The following is a 14,967-nucleotide window of genomic DNA, read 5'->3' as shown; positions in this document are numbered from 1 at the left end:
CAGGACTAACCGAGCCTCTCTGCAGTTCCTCACAGCTGGGATCAGTCTGCTTCGTCCCTCGTTTGATGTGTTGTAGGCCTTCAGGTCCAACACATCCAGAACCTCCTCTGACATCTGCAGCATGTAGGCCAGAGCTGAGCAGTGGGTCTTAGAGAGTTTCTTCTTTGACTTGTTCTCTGACTTCAGGAAGTCTTGGATCTGCTGATGTATTGAGTGGTCATTCATCTCCATCAAACAGTGGAAGATGTTGATGCTTCTGTCTGGAGACGTATTGGAGGTGTTCATCTTCTTCAGGTTGCTGATGGCTTTCTGGATGCTGTCTGGACTTATCTCTGTTTGACCTAGTAGGCCTCCTAAGAGACTCTGGCTGGACTCGAGTGAGAGGCCATGAAGGAAGCGGACAAAGAGGTCCAGGTGGCCATTTTTACTCTTCAGGGCTTTGAGCATGGATTTCTTCAGGAAGACATCCAAGGAGTGATCACTTCTATCCCAGACTTTTCCCAGGAATGTGCTCAGTACGTTCTTATCCCTGTTTGTGTAACAGTGGAACATGTAGACTGCAGCGAGAAACTCCTGGATGCTCAGATGAACAAAGCAGTAGACCGTCTTCTGGAAGAGCACACACTCTCGTTTGAAGATCTCTGTGCACACACCTGAGAACACCGAGGCCTCTCTGACATCAAGACCACACTCCTCCAGGTCTTCTTGGTAGAACAGGAGGTTCCCCGTCTCCAGATTTTCAAATGCCAGCTTCCCCAGCTTCAGAAGAACGTCCCTGTCTGTCTCCATCAGCTGGTGTTGACTCATCTCATGGCTCTCATCATACTTCTGCTTCTTCCTCTCTGTCTGAACCAGCAGGAAGTGTGAGTACATCTCAGTCAGGGTCTTGGGCAGCTCTCCTCTCTGGTCTGTAGTCAACATGTGCTCCAGAACTGTAGCAGTGATCCAACAGAAGACTGGGATGTGGCACATGATGTGGAGGGTCCTGGATGCCTTTATGTGTGAGATGATTCTGGTGGCCAGCTCCTCATCAGTGGATCTCCTCCTGAAGTACTCCTCCTTCTGGGGGTCAGTGAACCCTCGTACCTCTGTCACCCTGTCAACACATGTAGGGGGGATCTGATTGGCTGCTGCAGGTCTGGAAGTTATCCAGAGGAGAGCCAAGGGAAGCAGATTGCCCTTGATGAGGTTTGTCAACAGCACATCTACTGATGATACCTGTGTGACATCAGACACCACCTCATCATTGTGGAAATCCAATGGAAGTCTGCTTTCATCCAGGCCATCAAAGATGAACACAACTTTACAGACAGAGAGCTTCTCTGCTGTGACCCTCTGTAAGGTTGGATGGAAAACATGGAGCAGCATGAGAAGACTGTACTGCTCATCTCTGATCAAGTTCAGCTCCCGGAACGAAAGCGGAATCACAAGAATGACGTCTTGATTTTCCACGCCCTCTGCCCAGTCCAGAGTGAACTTCTGCACCGAGAAGGTTTTACCAATTCCAGCAACACCATTCGTCAGAACTACTCTGATGTGTGTCTCTTGGTCAGGTAAGGGTTTAAAGATGTCGTGGCACTTGATCTGAGTGTCATGGAGAGTCTCCATCTTGGATGCTGTCTCCAGCTGCCACACCTCATGTTGGGTATTAACCTCTTCACTCTGTCCCACTGTGATGTAGAGTGCAATGTAGATCCTATTGAGGGGAGTTCCAATTCCTGCTTCAGCTGTTCCTTCTGTCACAAAGTCACATCTCATTATCAGACTGATCTTATGAACGTCTAAAACCTCCTGCAAAACGCTGTCCGCTGGAAGAGAAGAAAGATTAAACAAGTGTTTAACAGATATGCTGTTGTTTCCTGGTTTTAGAAATGGTGACAACAGTAGACAGAACGGCAGTCTTACATTGTGCAATGCTGGTTTGACTGGGTGTCTGCAGTCCAGATCTTGTTCTGGACCTTTTTCTACACTGGGGACAGGTGGAGTCTCCTGATGAACCGGACTGGGCCCAGTATGAGGTGATGCACTGTCTGCAGAACCTGTGTCCACAGCTGGTAGAGACTGGATCCCTCAGGACCCAATGACACAATGCACAGCAGGACAGCTGCTGCTTCACAACACCTAGACTCCTCTTCCTCATTCTGTGGGGATGAAGGCAATTTATTATCCCTGATCAGATGAAGATCTAACAAACAAACAAAATTTAACAAAAGTTTGAACAATTTTTGTTCAAATTGTAAAACTATTAAAATATTTTGCCCAGACTATCTTTATAGATGCTCAGATAACATCGTGCTGCCATCACATGTAAAGTTTATTTTCACATTTATCTGTTGTCATAGTTGTAGTTTAATCAGTGGAGTCAACATTGCATACCCATCATGGATAAATGTCACTGTGGTGATCATGGATGAATGCAACATTGTAACAGTTTTTCTGGTTTGTTTCATATGTAATTATCATTAATGAATGGTCAGCTCAATACAAACAACACACAGTCCTATTACACCTCACTGATGACATTTTTTACATAAAACAGACAGTGTCTGACAGTCTTGGGGTAAATAAATAAGTACCATTCTTGATAACCTCTGACTACAGATAGTGTTAGCAGGGCACAGACATTGATCACAGCAGTTAGGGTAGATACGATGGTAGAGTTCCATTACATTACATCTACAGTATCAACCACTGTCTGTGTTTATATGTCAAACACAAACTCTGTCAAACACAAACACTGTATGACTGAAAATTGGCTTTTTAACAATGATGGGAGGTTTTGGTGTTTAAACCATTTCCTGTGGGCGTGTCTTATGCATGTGGCCAGCAGTGAGCTGTTGTGGCTTTTAAGGTGGGGCTAGCAGGATGAGGGAATTTGAGCAACTCGGGGAGGGGGGCGGGACTAAGGGTCAACAATGTCAGTCTGGTATCAGATTTGTACGTCAGTATCGGCACGCCATACCGATATTGCATCAGTATCATCTGTAAGTCAAGGTCAAGGTTACTTTATTTGTACCCATAGGTAGATTATGGTTGCAGGGAGAATCACTCAATTTAAAAAAGGCACAGACAGTTAGACAGTAGACAGACATGAAAGTGCCAAATGCCATAGTTCCAAACATCATCATATTCTTTTTTAATATTTAAAAATATATATAAGAAAACACTGGGGCCCAGAGATTTGCTTCATGAACACAGTCCTCTCATATTGTGATGCAACAGTGAAGGAAACTATCTTAAATGACACAACAGAACATTTTCCCTTCATCAAGCTTACTCCAGTTTTATCAGGTCCCAGTATAACAGTCCTCTTACCTTGTGTCTGAAGGTCCAGGTTCATTACTGAAGTGTGGAGGATAATCTTTAGACCAGTCAGTCTTCATAGACAGACAGCTGGGTACTGGAGACTCTGCTCTCTGTCTGTGGTACTGACCTCTGCAAATCAAAAGAAAAGGCAACATGTTTTCAGAGGTGATCAAACACAACGACTCTGCTTTTTGGGATAATTGATGTGAAGTTTTAATTGTATAATTCGTTTGTGTGCACACATTATGAATGAGGAGGAATGAAAAACAAAAAATTTAGGGAATAAAATGTCTTCTGTGTGCATGAATCCAGCCAAAATGACGGCAGGTCTGACCCACATCCAGGAAGTGAAATATACTGTATATCTTGTCCTCCATAAAATGTGTTTTCTCTCCCTATGGTCACTCCTTGTCTCTGTAGTTTTCAGTACAATCGTGTAGGTTATCAAACCACATTTCTTCATTACAGTATAACAGTCCTCTTACCTTGTGTCTGAAGGTCCAGGTTCATTACTGAAGTGTGGAGGATAATCTTTAGACCAGTCACTCTTCATAGACAGACAGCTGGGTACTGGAGACCCTGCTCTCTGCCTGTGGTACTGACCTCTGGAAACACAAATGTTTGATACATATCATTAGTTCTAGTGACTTTAAATTCATGTTTTGTTCTCATATTCTACTATTGTCTTCATTTGTTGATTTCTATTTTATTTGTTTAGATTATTTAGATTATTTCTTATGTTTAGATTATTATCATAGATTATGCATGTACATGTACTTTGCACGCCCACTGGCAAAAAGGGGGTTTGGCCAATCGCAAAAAGGCACCTACATTTCAAATGGATTCACGTAACATCACAAACCTCTGTAGAAAGGTTGGTGGAGGTATGCATTCTACAGAGTGCCCTCTAGTGTTTATATGTTTTCCTTTGTTTTTATACTGTATATATTTATACTTTCATATTGTACATACTTTTCATTCATGTTTCTTGGCCTTGTTATGTTCTAGTGGTAGAACAGGTCAGTCTGTCATCTGTTGCAGACATTTCTACACATTTTGCCAGGCTGGTTTTCATCATCTGTATCTGTTGATCAAAACTCACATTGACATGAGTGATGACTTGTTTGACTCAGGAGAGGCTTTCCGGTTGATTGACCGTGTCATTTAAGTCCACTCCCCTTTCCTAATTGACTGTTTCTCGTTTTTATATCTATTGATCCCCAAGTTGATAACTATGATGACCTCAGTATGTAGGATTTGACTCATAAATGTATCTTAACACTGTGTGAACAAAATGTGAGAGCTAATAATGATGTGATGAGACCAAGGAGGCATTGTTTTAAGTAACTAAAAAGCTGTGTTAGGCTTTGATATTTGTTTCATAGGGACAAACCGTTTCCAGCTTATCACACATTAAATGCTTGTTGTGTTTGCAATTGTCAGTTGTGTTATATTTAATTCCACCCACCGTAGCTTATATTTTATTTAGTTTTATATATCTTGAAATTATTTGTTGCTCAATTGATCCAAATCTACAGAGATAATTTAAACTTATCTCATTTTATTGTTATCTTATTGTTATTCTTAGTGAATGAAATAGTCGTCTTTTTTTCTACTCAAATAGCAATAAGCCTGTATTTTTCTCTTTCCAGTATTCCATCATATTTTTACTACTAACTTGATTTCATGAATACAATCTCATTGAACCATATTCCATCAGGTAGGCTTATGGGATAACAGTTCTCTTACCTTGTGTCTGAAGGTCCAGGTTCATTACTGAAGTGTGGAGGGATATCTTTAGACCAGTCACTCTTCATAGACAGACAGCTGGGTACTGGAGACTCTGCTCTCTGCCTGTGGTACTGACCTCTGCATATCAAAAGAAAAGGCAACATGTTTAACTTTTCAGAGGTGATCAAACACAACGACTCTGCTTTTTGGGATAATTGATGTGAAGTTTTAATTGTATAATTAGTTTGTGTGCACACATTATGAATTAGGAGGAACGGAAAACAAAAAATTTAGAGAATAAAATGTCTTCTGTGTGCATGAATCCAGCCAAACTGACGGCAGGTCTGACCCACATCCAGGAAGTGAAATATACTGTATATCTTGTCCTCCATAAAATATGTTTTTTCTCCCTATGGTCACTCTTGGTCTCTGTAGTTTTCAGTGCAATCGTCTAGGTTATCAAATAACATTTCTTCATTACAGTATAGTATAACAGTCCTCTAACCTTGTGTCTGAAGGTCCAGGTTCATTACTGAAGTGTGGAGGATAATCTTTAGACCAGTCACTCTTCATAGACAGACAGCTGGGTACTGGAGACTCTGCTCTCTGCCTGTGGTACTGACCTCTGGAAACACAAATGTTTGATACATATCATTAGTTCTAGTGACTTTAAATTCATGTTTTGTTCTCATATTCTACTATTGTCTTCATTTGTTGATTTCTATTTTATTTGTTTAGATTATTTAGATTATTTCTTATGTTTAGATTATTATCATAGATTATGCATGTACATGTACTTTGCACGCCCACTGGCAAAAAGGGGGTGTGGCCAATCACAAAAAGGCACCTACATTTCAAATGAATTCACGTAACATCACAAAACTCTGTAGAAAGGTTGGCGGAGGTATGCATTCTACAGAGTGCCCTCTAGTGTTTATATGTTTTCCTTTGTTTTTATACTGTATGTATTAATACTTTCATATTGTACATACTTTTGATTCATGTTTCTTGGCCTTGTTATGTTCTAGTTAGGGCTTGGTATCGAGTTTCGATACTTACTTGGCACCGAAATGAAAGCATCGATACTAAGGGCCGGGGTATCGAAACCTCCCTTGTCAAACGATACCAATTTTCGATACCAAAACAAAACAGCGTCATTGAGCCTATAAGCATGCGCCATGCTTGCACACCGCGCTCTAATACGGCTGGTGATTGGCTGTCATGTAGAGGCATGCAGGAAACATTACGCCCACTTTAGCCGGTGTGTGTTTGTTATGAGCCAGGCGTGCGGTGCGGATATAATATACAAGAAGTTAGCCACTCAAGCTAGTCCTATCCTGGAGTACCATATGGCGAAGATGATGAAAAGCAGGAAAAGAAACAGAAACAACAAGGACTGGTTTCCACAGCCAAGAGAAATAATCGAGAGGTGGGTCGGCTTACCGCAAGTTGTTGTTGATGTTAGCGGTTATCAGATCCCTCAGTCTGACAATCCATGCAATGCATCTGGCTGTGAGTTGTAGCTAGCATTAGATCGTTTAATTAATTGCCGCCGTAACGTTATGCGCAAGCGGGCTTTGTGTATTTTTAGCAACTCGTTAACTCATTCTCTGCCAGGGTCATTTCGGTCTGTGTGCTCCCAGTGCCAGGATTTTGAGCATATTTCCTGATCTTCCAGGACCCACAGAATATTCTGTGCTAGGAATAAAATGACACAACATATCTCACAATAAAGCAGAGACTCTCTTCTTACCCCTTGTAAAAAACTGAAACTCCACCATGTTTCCTTGTTTAGTTACAAGCAGTGGAAGTTAGCTTGTTTTCACTAAAAATGCCCTCTTTGGAACAGAAATAGGAGAAAAAGAGGTTTTTAGTGAAGGACACCGTTTCAAGCAGAACTCTCTTTTGAGCCTTTTATTTTTTGCCTCAGTGACACATCAGACACATTATACTAGGGGTGCACCGATCGATCGGCACGCAATCTGTATCGGCCGATTTGGACCTCAAATATGTGATCTGCTGTTTCCGATATTCCTTTATTGTCGCCGATCGCATAGCCGATCATGCTGCACGTGAGAAACATGAGGCAGCCCATTTTCATGTCTTCAATGTCCATCGTTTAACTTTCATATTGTGCTCTAACGTTTATATCATTGTGTTGCAAAGCACACGCTTTGCTTTCGTCAGCCGTACTTTCCGTACTATAAGGCGCACCTGAATATAAGCCGCAGCAGCTAAATTGAATGATTGTTACATATATAAGCCGCACTGGACTAAGCCGCAGGTGTTTTAATGTTTAAAACTGGTCAGGAGGAGGCGTAGCGCCTGCCTGTAACAGAGATCTCCGTGTCTTATCAGCGGAGACCGTTTTGAGTCCGATGAACAAATCAATCAAAAACACTTCACTACGTCCAAGGCTACAAGATTCGTTTCATTCCATTGAATTTGGCAGCGCGGACGAAACATGGGTGGAACGAAACATGCAAATTACATGTTTTGCATCCTCATCGTCGTAACACAGCCAGTTCTCCATCTTTTGAAGCATGATGTTAGATTACAACGAGCTAGTTGTGTGGCTTAGCCTTCCAAAATGTTGCCGTTAAGTTTTTAGAATGTAATACATAGAATTTGGAACGTTACATTCAATTTCATTCAGACTGTGTTTCTGGCTCAATCGCCGACATTTTTCCCCCGGAGCGAGGGAGGGTGGGAGGAGGGAGGGTGTTTTACAGTAGTGGCTGATAGAGCGTAGTGGCACAGTGCTCCAAGCAGGTCGCGAGGCACATTTTTTGTCCACACACCACACCAGACTGTCACACCAGACTGTCAACACACCCCTTGCGTCTTTGAATCACACACATCAGCTGGTGATTAGAGCAGACTCAGCAGAGAGAAGTTACCTCCAGTCCTCCCGCCTACCGAGGCATTTGCATGCTGTTAAGTCCGTGTTTGATCCATATGTGCGTGTATCCTCCTAACGTTAATAGCTCCGGTTAGCTTTAGCCGCTTTAGCTTAATCGATAAAATAGTTAACTTGGGTCGAAGTTATTTTTCTTGTGTAACAGGGAAATCCCGGAAAATTGAGTATTTTTGTTGAGTGAACTGAACTGCATTGAACTGGTAACATGGAAATCCCGAAGTGGAATGAGTTTTGTTCTTTTATAAACTGAACTGAGGGAACTGGACTGAACTACTAGCCATTTAGTTCAACACAGTCTTGTGCTCCAATTATCTCACACACAAAAAATCATGTTGGCGGTTTCCTTTAGCCTACAAAATATAAAATATTGATGTAGAAAAAAAAGAAAATGTGCTGCACTTTCAATTTGATGCATGAAATGTAGGCCTATATGTAAAATGGAAACTGTTCTATAATAGACTGCTATAGCTGCTTACAAAATAAATAAATAAATATATATATATATATCGGTGATCGGTAATCGGTAATCGGTGATCGGTCGATGATCGGTTGGGCAGATATTTCTCATAGGTGATCGGCAATCGGTGATCGGTGGCAAAAAACGTGATCGGTGCACCCCTACATTATACAGTATTTGTTTTCCCAAATAAATAAATAAAAAATAAGAGAATGTATTTGAGGGAGCTGTGTCGGTCCATCCCGCCCAGTGAGCGGCTACAGAGAGAGAGAGAGAGAGAGTCTGGCCCCTGGGGTTTCTTGACAGATGAGGCTTGGCCGCAGTATTTATCAAAGTATGATAAATATGTGCACAAAATCAAATAAATAATTTACTTTTACAGTTGCCATGTGGATTTTTAGCTTAGCTTGATAAAAGCATAAACAAATGGAACGAACCCTTATACACACACACACACACACACACACACAGGAATAATGAGTGCTGTAACGTTACCTGCTGTCACGTTACCTCTCATAACTAACGTTAGCACAGAAGATCACACAATAGCTACGTTAGTGCTGTAAACTTTGAAATGTTTATGTGACACATGTTTCGCCTTGGTTGCTGGGGACGGGTGTGTGACGCGGTTTGACGCGTTTGACGTATCCATGTGATTCCCCCTCCCTTGAGTGTGACAGAGCTCTCCCTTGAGAGGGAGAGCTGGCAAGAGGAAACGTGAAGCGAGTCATGCCGGCGGCATAAGTTATAAACAATGCGTGACAATTATACTCGAATGTTGTGTGTGTGATCATTTCATCTCAAACGCGATACAAAAAATAGGCTACTTTTTACCATCGTCATCGCTCTCTCCAAGTGGCACCCATTTCTCCTCCTCCGATTCATCTGTGTCAGACGGATCAGAACGCTGTGAAGGGGAGCCTTCGTCGCCATGGCGCTCCGTCGTGGAGCAACAACAAAAACGCCGGCGTCTTCCTCGCCATCGTCGCCATCCGAGAACTCTGAGTCGGACTCTGTTTCGACCACAGGCTCCACCCATAAATACTAAACTAGCGGGTTCCTTTTATCAGTTTGACCTGAAACAATGTCACAGGCTGGGAAAGTGTCTGATGTAATGTAAACAGCCAAAACATGAAAGTACGTCCGAGTACGTCTTTGGCACAGAACGCCATTGTTAAAAGTACGTCCGGGTACGTCTTTGGCAGAGAATGAGTTAACAAACGCTGATGTCATGATAGTTTGTTGAATGTACATGCGATTATATTGATAGGCTAGTCAGTGAATGCATGAAGTGGAGCTGTCTCATCAGATTTGACAAGAATGACGTTCTGTTGCAGCAGTGAGCATTAAACACTGATCTGCAACGCTAGCGTTAGATGTTTAATTAATTAGCGTTAACGTTATGTGCAAGCGGGCAGTTATCGCCCATTATGTATTTTTAGCAACTCGTTAATAAACGCTGATGTCATGATAGTTTGTTGAATATAAATGGGATTCACTTTGTGCCATTATTGATAGGCTAGTCAATGCTCAACTAGTCTTCCATGCATGAAGTGGATCCATCTCATCAGTTTGGACAAGAATAGAGTTCTGTTGCATCAGTGAGCATTAAACACTGATCTGCAACTCTCTGTTTTGCACTGAAAACTATTCCACTGATTTATTTATTTTACATTTCTTTCCTTTGTAGTACTCCAATATTTTTTGTAGGGACAGCAATAAGTTTAGAGAACTTAAAGTTATGTTAAATACAGTAGGTTTTATTTTTTTCTGCTGTAAAACTTAAGATGGGGGGAAAACTAAAGATTTGTAAAATAATTTCAATATGTAATGCAGTTTTATTTTTGTTAAAATGGATTTTTCTAAAAATTGGTATCGAAAAAAATTATCGTTCAGGAACCGGTATCGAAATCTAAGTATCGAAACGGTATCAATATCGAAAAATTTAGAACGATACCCAGCCCTAGTTCTAGTGGTAGAACAGGTCAGTCTGTCTACTGTTGCAGACATTTCTACACATTTTGCCAGGCTGGTTTTCATCATCTGTATCTGTTGATCCAAACTCACATTCACATGAGTGATGACTTGTTTGACTCAGGAGAGGCTTTCCAGTTGATTGGCCGTGTCGTTTAATTCCCCTCCCCTTTCCTAATTGACTGTTTCTCGTTATATATATTGATCCCCAAGTAGATAACTATGATGACCTCAGTATGTAGGACTTGACTCATAAATGTATCTTAACACTGTGTGAAAAAAATGTGAGAGCTAATAATGATGTGATGAGACCAAGGAGGCATTGTTTTAAGTAACTAAAAAGCTGTGTTAGGCTTTGATATTTGTTTCATAGGGACAAACAGTTTCCAGCTTATCACACATTAAATGCTTGTTGTGTTTGCAATTGTCAGTTGTGTTATATTTAATTCCACCCACTGTAGCTTATATTTTATTTAGTTTTATATATCTTGAAATTATTTGTTGCTCAATTGATCCAAATCTACAGAGATAATTTAAACTTATCTCATTTTATTGTTATTTTATTCTTATTCTTAGTGAATGAAATAATCGTCTTTTTTTCTACTCAAATATAAATGAGCCTGTATTTTTCTCTTTCCAGTATTCCATCATATCTTTACTACTAACTTGATTTCATGAATACAATCTCATTGAACCGTATTCCATTAGGTAGGCTTATGGGATAACAGTTCTCTTACCTTGTGTCTGAAGGTCCAGGTTCATTACTGAAGTGTGGAGGATAATCTTTAGACCAGTCAGTCTTCATAGACAGACAACTGGGTACTGGAGACTCTGCTCTCTGTCTGTGGTACTGACCTCTGCAAATCAAAAGAAAAGGCAACATGTTTTCAGAGGTGATCAAACACAACGACTCTGCTTTTTGGGATAATTGATGTTAAGTTTTAATTGTATAATTAGTTTGTGTGCACACATTATGAATTTTGAGTAATGAAAAACAAAAAATTGAGGGAATAAAATGTCTTCTGTGTGCATGAATCCAGCCAAACTGACGGCAGGTCTGACCCACATCCAGGAAGTGAAATATACCGTATATCTTGTCCTCCATAAAATGTGTTTTTTTCTCCCTATGGTCACTCCTTGTCTCTGTAGTTTTCAGTACAATAGTGTAGGTTATCAAATAACATTTCCTCATTACAGTATAACAGTCCTCTTACCTTGTGTCTGAAGGTCCAGGTTCATTACTGAAGTGTGGAGGATTGTCTTTAGACCAGTCACTCTTCATAGACAGACAGCTGGGTACTGGAGACGCTGCTCTCTGCCTGTCGTGCTGACCTCTGGAAATACAAATGTTTGATACATATCATTAGTTCAATCATGAGAGGCCAGTTGGTAGGATTTAACAAACTTTATTTAGCAATCGGCATGCATGGCAAATACTTTGGCGCATGACTCCATTGGCCAGTGGCGCTGCTCTTGAGGCAAGAGGAGGGCATCTGCATAGGCTTGGAGACCCCCCCCCCGTGGGGGATCAGGAGTCAAGACTCGTTGGTGGCGGACTGGGGAGGTGGGTGGGGCAAAACAACGCTTCAGAGGACGGCTTCAGGGGAGATGGACTGCCGTGAAGCTAGCTGCTGCTATGATCAGCCAGAGAGAGAGAGGTGACGTAGAACCCTTGCTATATATATGAGAATTAACTGACGTCATATCTGACGTCATTGCAGACGTCATACTAGGACTTTGACTGACCACGTCATACTAGAACTTGACTGACGTCAAGGGGTGATCGGATTATGCATGAGCGGCCTTCTGCTTGAAATTTGGTCTGGAGACCTCACTTCTAGTGACTTTAAATTCATGTTTTGTTCTCATATTCTACTATTGTCTTCATTTGTTGATTTCTATTTTATTTGTTTAGATTATTTAGATTATTTCTTATGTTTAGATTATTATCATAGATTATGCATGTACATGTACTTTGCACGCCCACTGGCAAAAAGACGGTGTGGCCAATCACAAAAAGACACCTACATTTCAAATGGATTCACGTAACATCACAAAACTCTGTAGAAAGGTTGGTGGAGGTATGTATTCTACAGAGTGCCCTCTAGTGTTGATGTTTTCCTTTGTTTTTATACTGTATGTATTAATACTTTCATATTGTACATATTTTCATTCATGTGTCTTGGCCTTGTTATGTTCTAGTGGTAGAACAGGTCAGTCTGTCATCTGTTGCAGACATTTCTACACATTTTGCCAGGCTGGTTTTCATCATCTGTATCTGTTGATCCAAACTCACATTGACATGAGTGATGACTTGTTTGACTCAGGAGAGGCTTTCCGGTTGATTGGCCGTGTCATTTAAGTCCCCTCCCCTTTCCTAATTGACTGTTTCTCGTTATCTATTGATCCCCAAGTAGATAACTATGATGACCTCAGTATGTAGGACTTGACTCATAAATGTATCTTAACACTGTGTGGACAAAATGTGAGAGCTAATAATGATGTGATGAGACCAAGGAGGCATTGTTTTAAGTAACTAAAAAGCTGTGTTAGGCAATTTTGTTTCATAGGGACAAACAGTTTCCAGCTTATCACACATTAAATGCTTGTTGTGTTTGCAATTGTCAGTTGTGTTATATTTAATTCCACCCACTGTAGCTTATATTTGATTTAGTTTTATATATCTTGAAATTATTTGTTGCTCAATTGATCCAAATCTACAGAGATAATTTAAACTTATCTCATTTTATTGTTATTTTATTGTTATTCTTAGTGAATGAAATAATCGTCTTCTTTTCTACTCAAATAGCAATGAGCCTGTATTTTTCTCTTTCCAGTATTCCTTCATATTTTTACTACTAGCTTGATTTCATGAATACAATCTCATTGAACCGTATTCCATCAGGTAGGCTTATGGGATAACAGTTCTCTTACCTTGTGTCTGAAGGTCCAGGTTCATTATTGAAGTCTGGAGGATAATCTTTAGACCAGTCAGTCTTCATAGACAGACAGCTGGGTACTGGAGACTCTGCTCTCTGCCTGTGGTGCTGACCTCTGCAAATCAAAAGAAAAGGCAACTTGTTTTCAGAGGTGATCAAACACAACGACTCTGCTTTTTGGGATAATTGATGTGAAGTTTTAATTGTATAATTAGTTTGTGTGCACACATTATGAATTAGGAGGAATGAAAAACAAAAAATTGAGGGAATACAATGTCTTCTGTGTGCATGAATCCAGCCAAACTGACGGCAGGTCTGACCCACATCCAGGAAGTGAAATATACTATATATCTTGTCCTCCATAAAACGTGTTTTTTCTCCCTATGGTCACTCCTTGTCTCTGTAGTTTTCAGTACAATAGTGTAGGTTATCAAACCACATTTCTTCATTACAGTATAACAGTCCTCTTACCTTGTGTCTGAAGGTCCAGGTTCATTACTGAAGTGTGGAGGATTGTCTTTAGACCAGTCACTCTTCATAGACAGACAGCTGGGTACTGGAGACGCTGCTCTCTGCCTGTGGTGCTGACCTCTGGAAATACAAATGTTTGATACATATCATTAGTTCAATCATGAGAGGCCAGTTGGTAGGATTTAACAAACTTTATTTAGCAATCGGCATGCATGGCAAATACTTTGGCGCATGACTCCATTGGCCAGTGGCGCTGCTCTTGAGGCAAGAGGAGGGCATCTGCATAGGCTTGGAGACCCCCCCCCCCCCCCCCCCGTGGGGGATCAGGAGTCAAGACTCGTTGGTGGCAGACTGGGGAGGTGGGTGGGGCAAAACAACGCTTCGGAGGATGGCTTCAAGGGAGATGGACTGCCGTGAAGCTAGCTGCTGCTATGATCAGCCAGAGAGAGAGAGGTGACGTAGAACCCTTGCTATATATATGAGAATTAACTGACGTCATATCTGACGTCATTGCAGAGGTCATACTAGGACTTTGACTGACCACGTCATACTAGAACTTGACTGACGTCAGGGGGTGATCGGATTATGCATGAGCGGCCTTCTGCTTGAAATTTGGTCTGGAGACCTCACTTCTAGTGACTTTAAATTCATGTTTTGTTCTCATATTCTACTATTGTCTTCATTTGTTGATTTCTATTTTATTTGTTTAGATTATTTAGATTATTTCTTATGTTTAGATTATTATCATAGATTATGCATGTACATGTACTTTGCACGCCCACTGGCAAAAAGACGGTGTGGCCAATCACAAAAAGACACCTACATTTCAAATGGATTCACGTAACATCACAAAACTCTGTAGAAAGGTTGGTGGAGGTATGTATTCTACAGAGTGCCCTCTAGTGTTGATGTTTTCCTTTGTTTTTATACTGTATGTATTAATACTTTCATATTGTACATACTTTTCATTCATGTTTCTTGGCCTTGTTATGTTCTAGTGGTAGAACAGGTCAGTCTGTCATCTGTTGCAGACATTTCTACACATGTTGCCAGGCTGGTTTTCATCATCTGTATCTGTTGATCCAAACTCACATTTACATGAGTGATGACTTGTTTGGCTCAGGAGAGGCTTTCCGGTTGATTGACCGTGTCATGTAAGTCCCCTCCCC

At 41.0% G+C, this 14,967-nt stretch overlaps 1 protein-coding gene across 1 annotated transcript in view; it reads right to left on the bottom strand.

The window, feature by feature from the left end:
- Positions 1-14,967, bottom strand: part of LOC310791304 (uncharacterized protein) — a 221,587-nt gene that overhangs the window by 199,462 nt on the left and 7,158 nt on the right. Inside the window, exons 3-7 of the mRNA XM_083652991.1 lie at positions 11,126-11,245; positions 5,056-5,175; positions 3,316-3,435; positions 1,927-2,141; positions 11-1,808 (exon numbers count right to left, since the gene is read on the bottom strand). Of these exons, the coding sequence (XP_083509117.1) occupies positions 11-1,808; positions 1,927-2,141; positions 3,316-3,435; positions 5,056-5,175; positions 11,126-11,245 (2,373 nt within the window). The remainder of the gene's footprint in view (positions 1-10; positions 1,809-1,926; positions 2,142-3,315; positions 3,436-5,055; positions 5,176-11,125; positions 11,246-14,967) is intronic.

This window comes from Poromitra crassiceps, assembly GCF_964638095.1.
Source record: "Poromitra crassiceps genome assembly, chromosome: 16".
Taxonomy (NCBI): Eukaryota; Metazoa; Chordata; class Actinopteri; order Beryciformes; family Melamphaidae; genus Poromitra; species Poromitra crassiceps.
The sequence above is the reverse complement of the archived record's forward strand: the minus strand, read 5'-3'. Positions and strand labels throughout refer to the sequence as shown.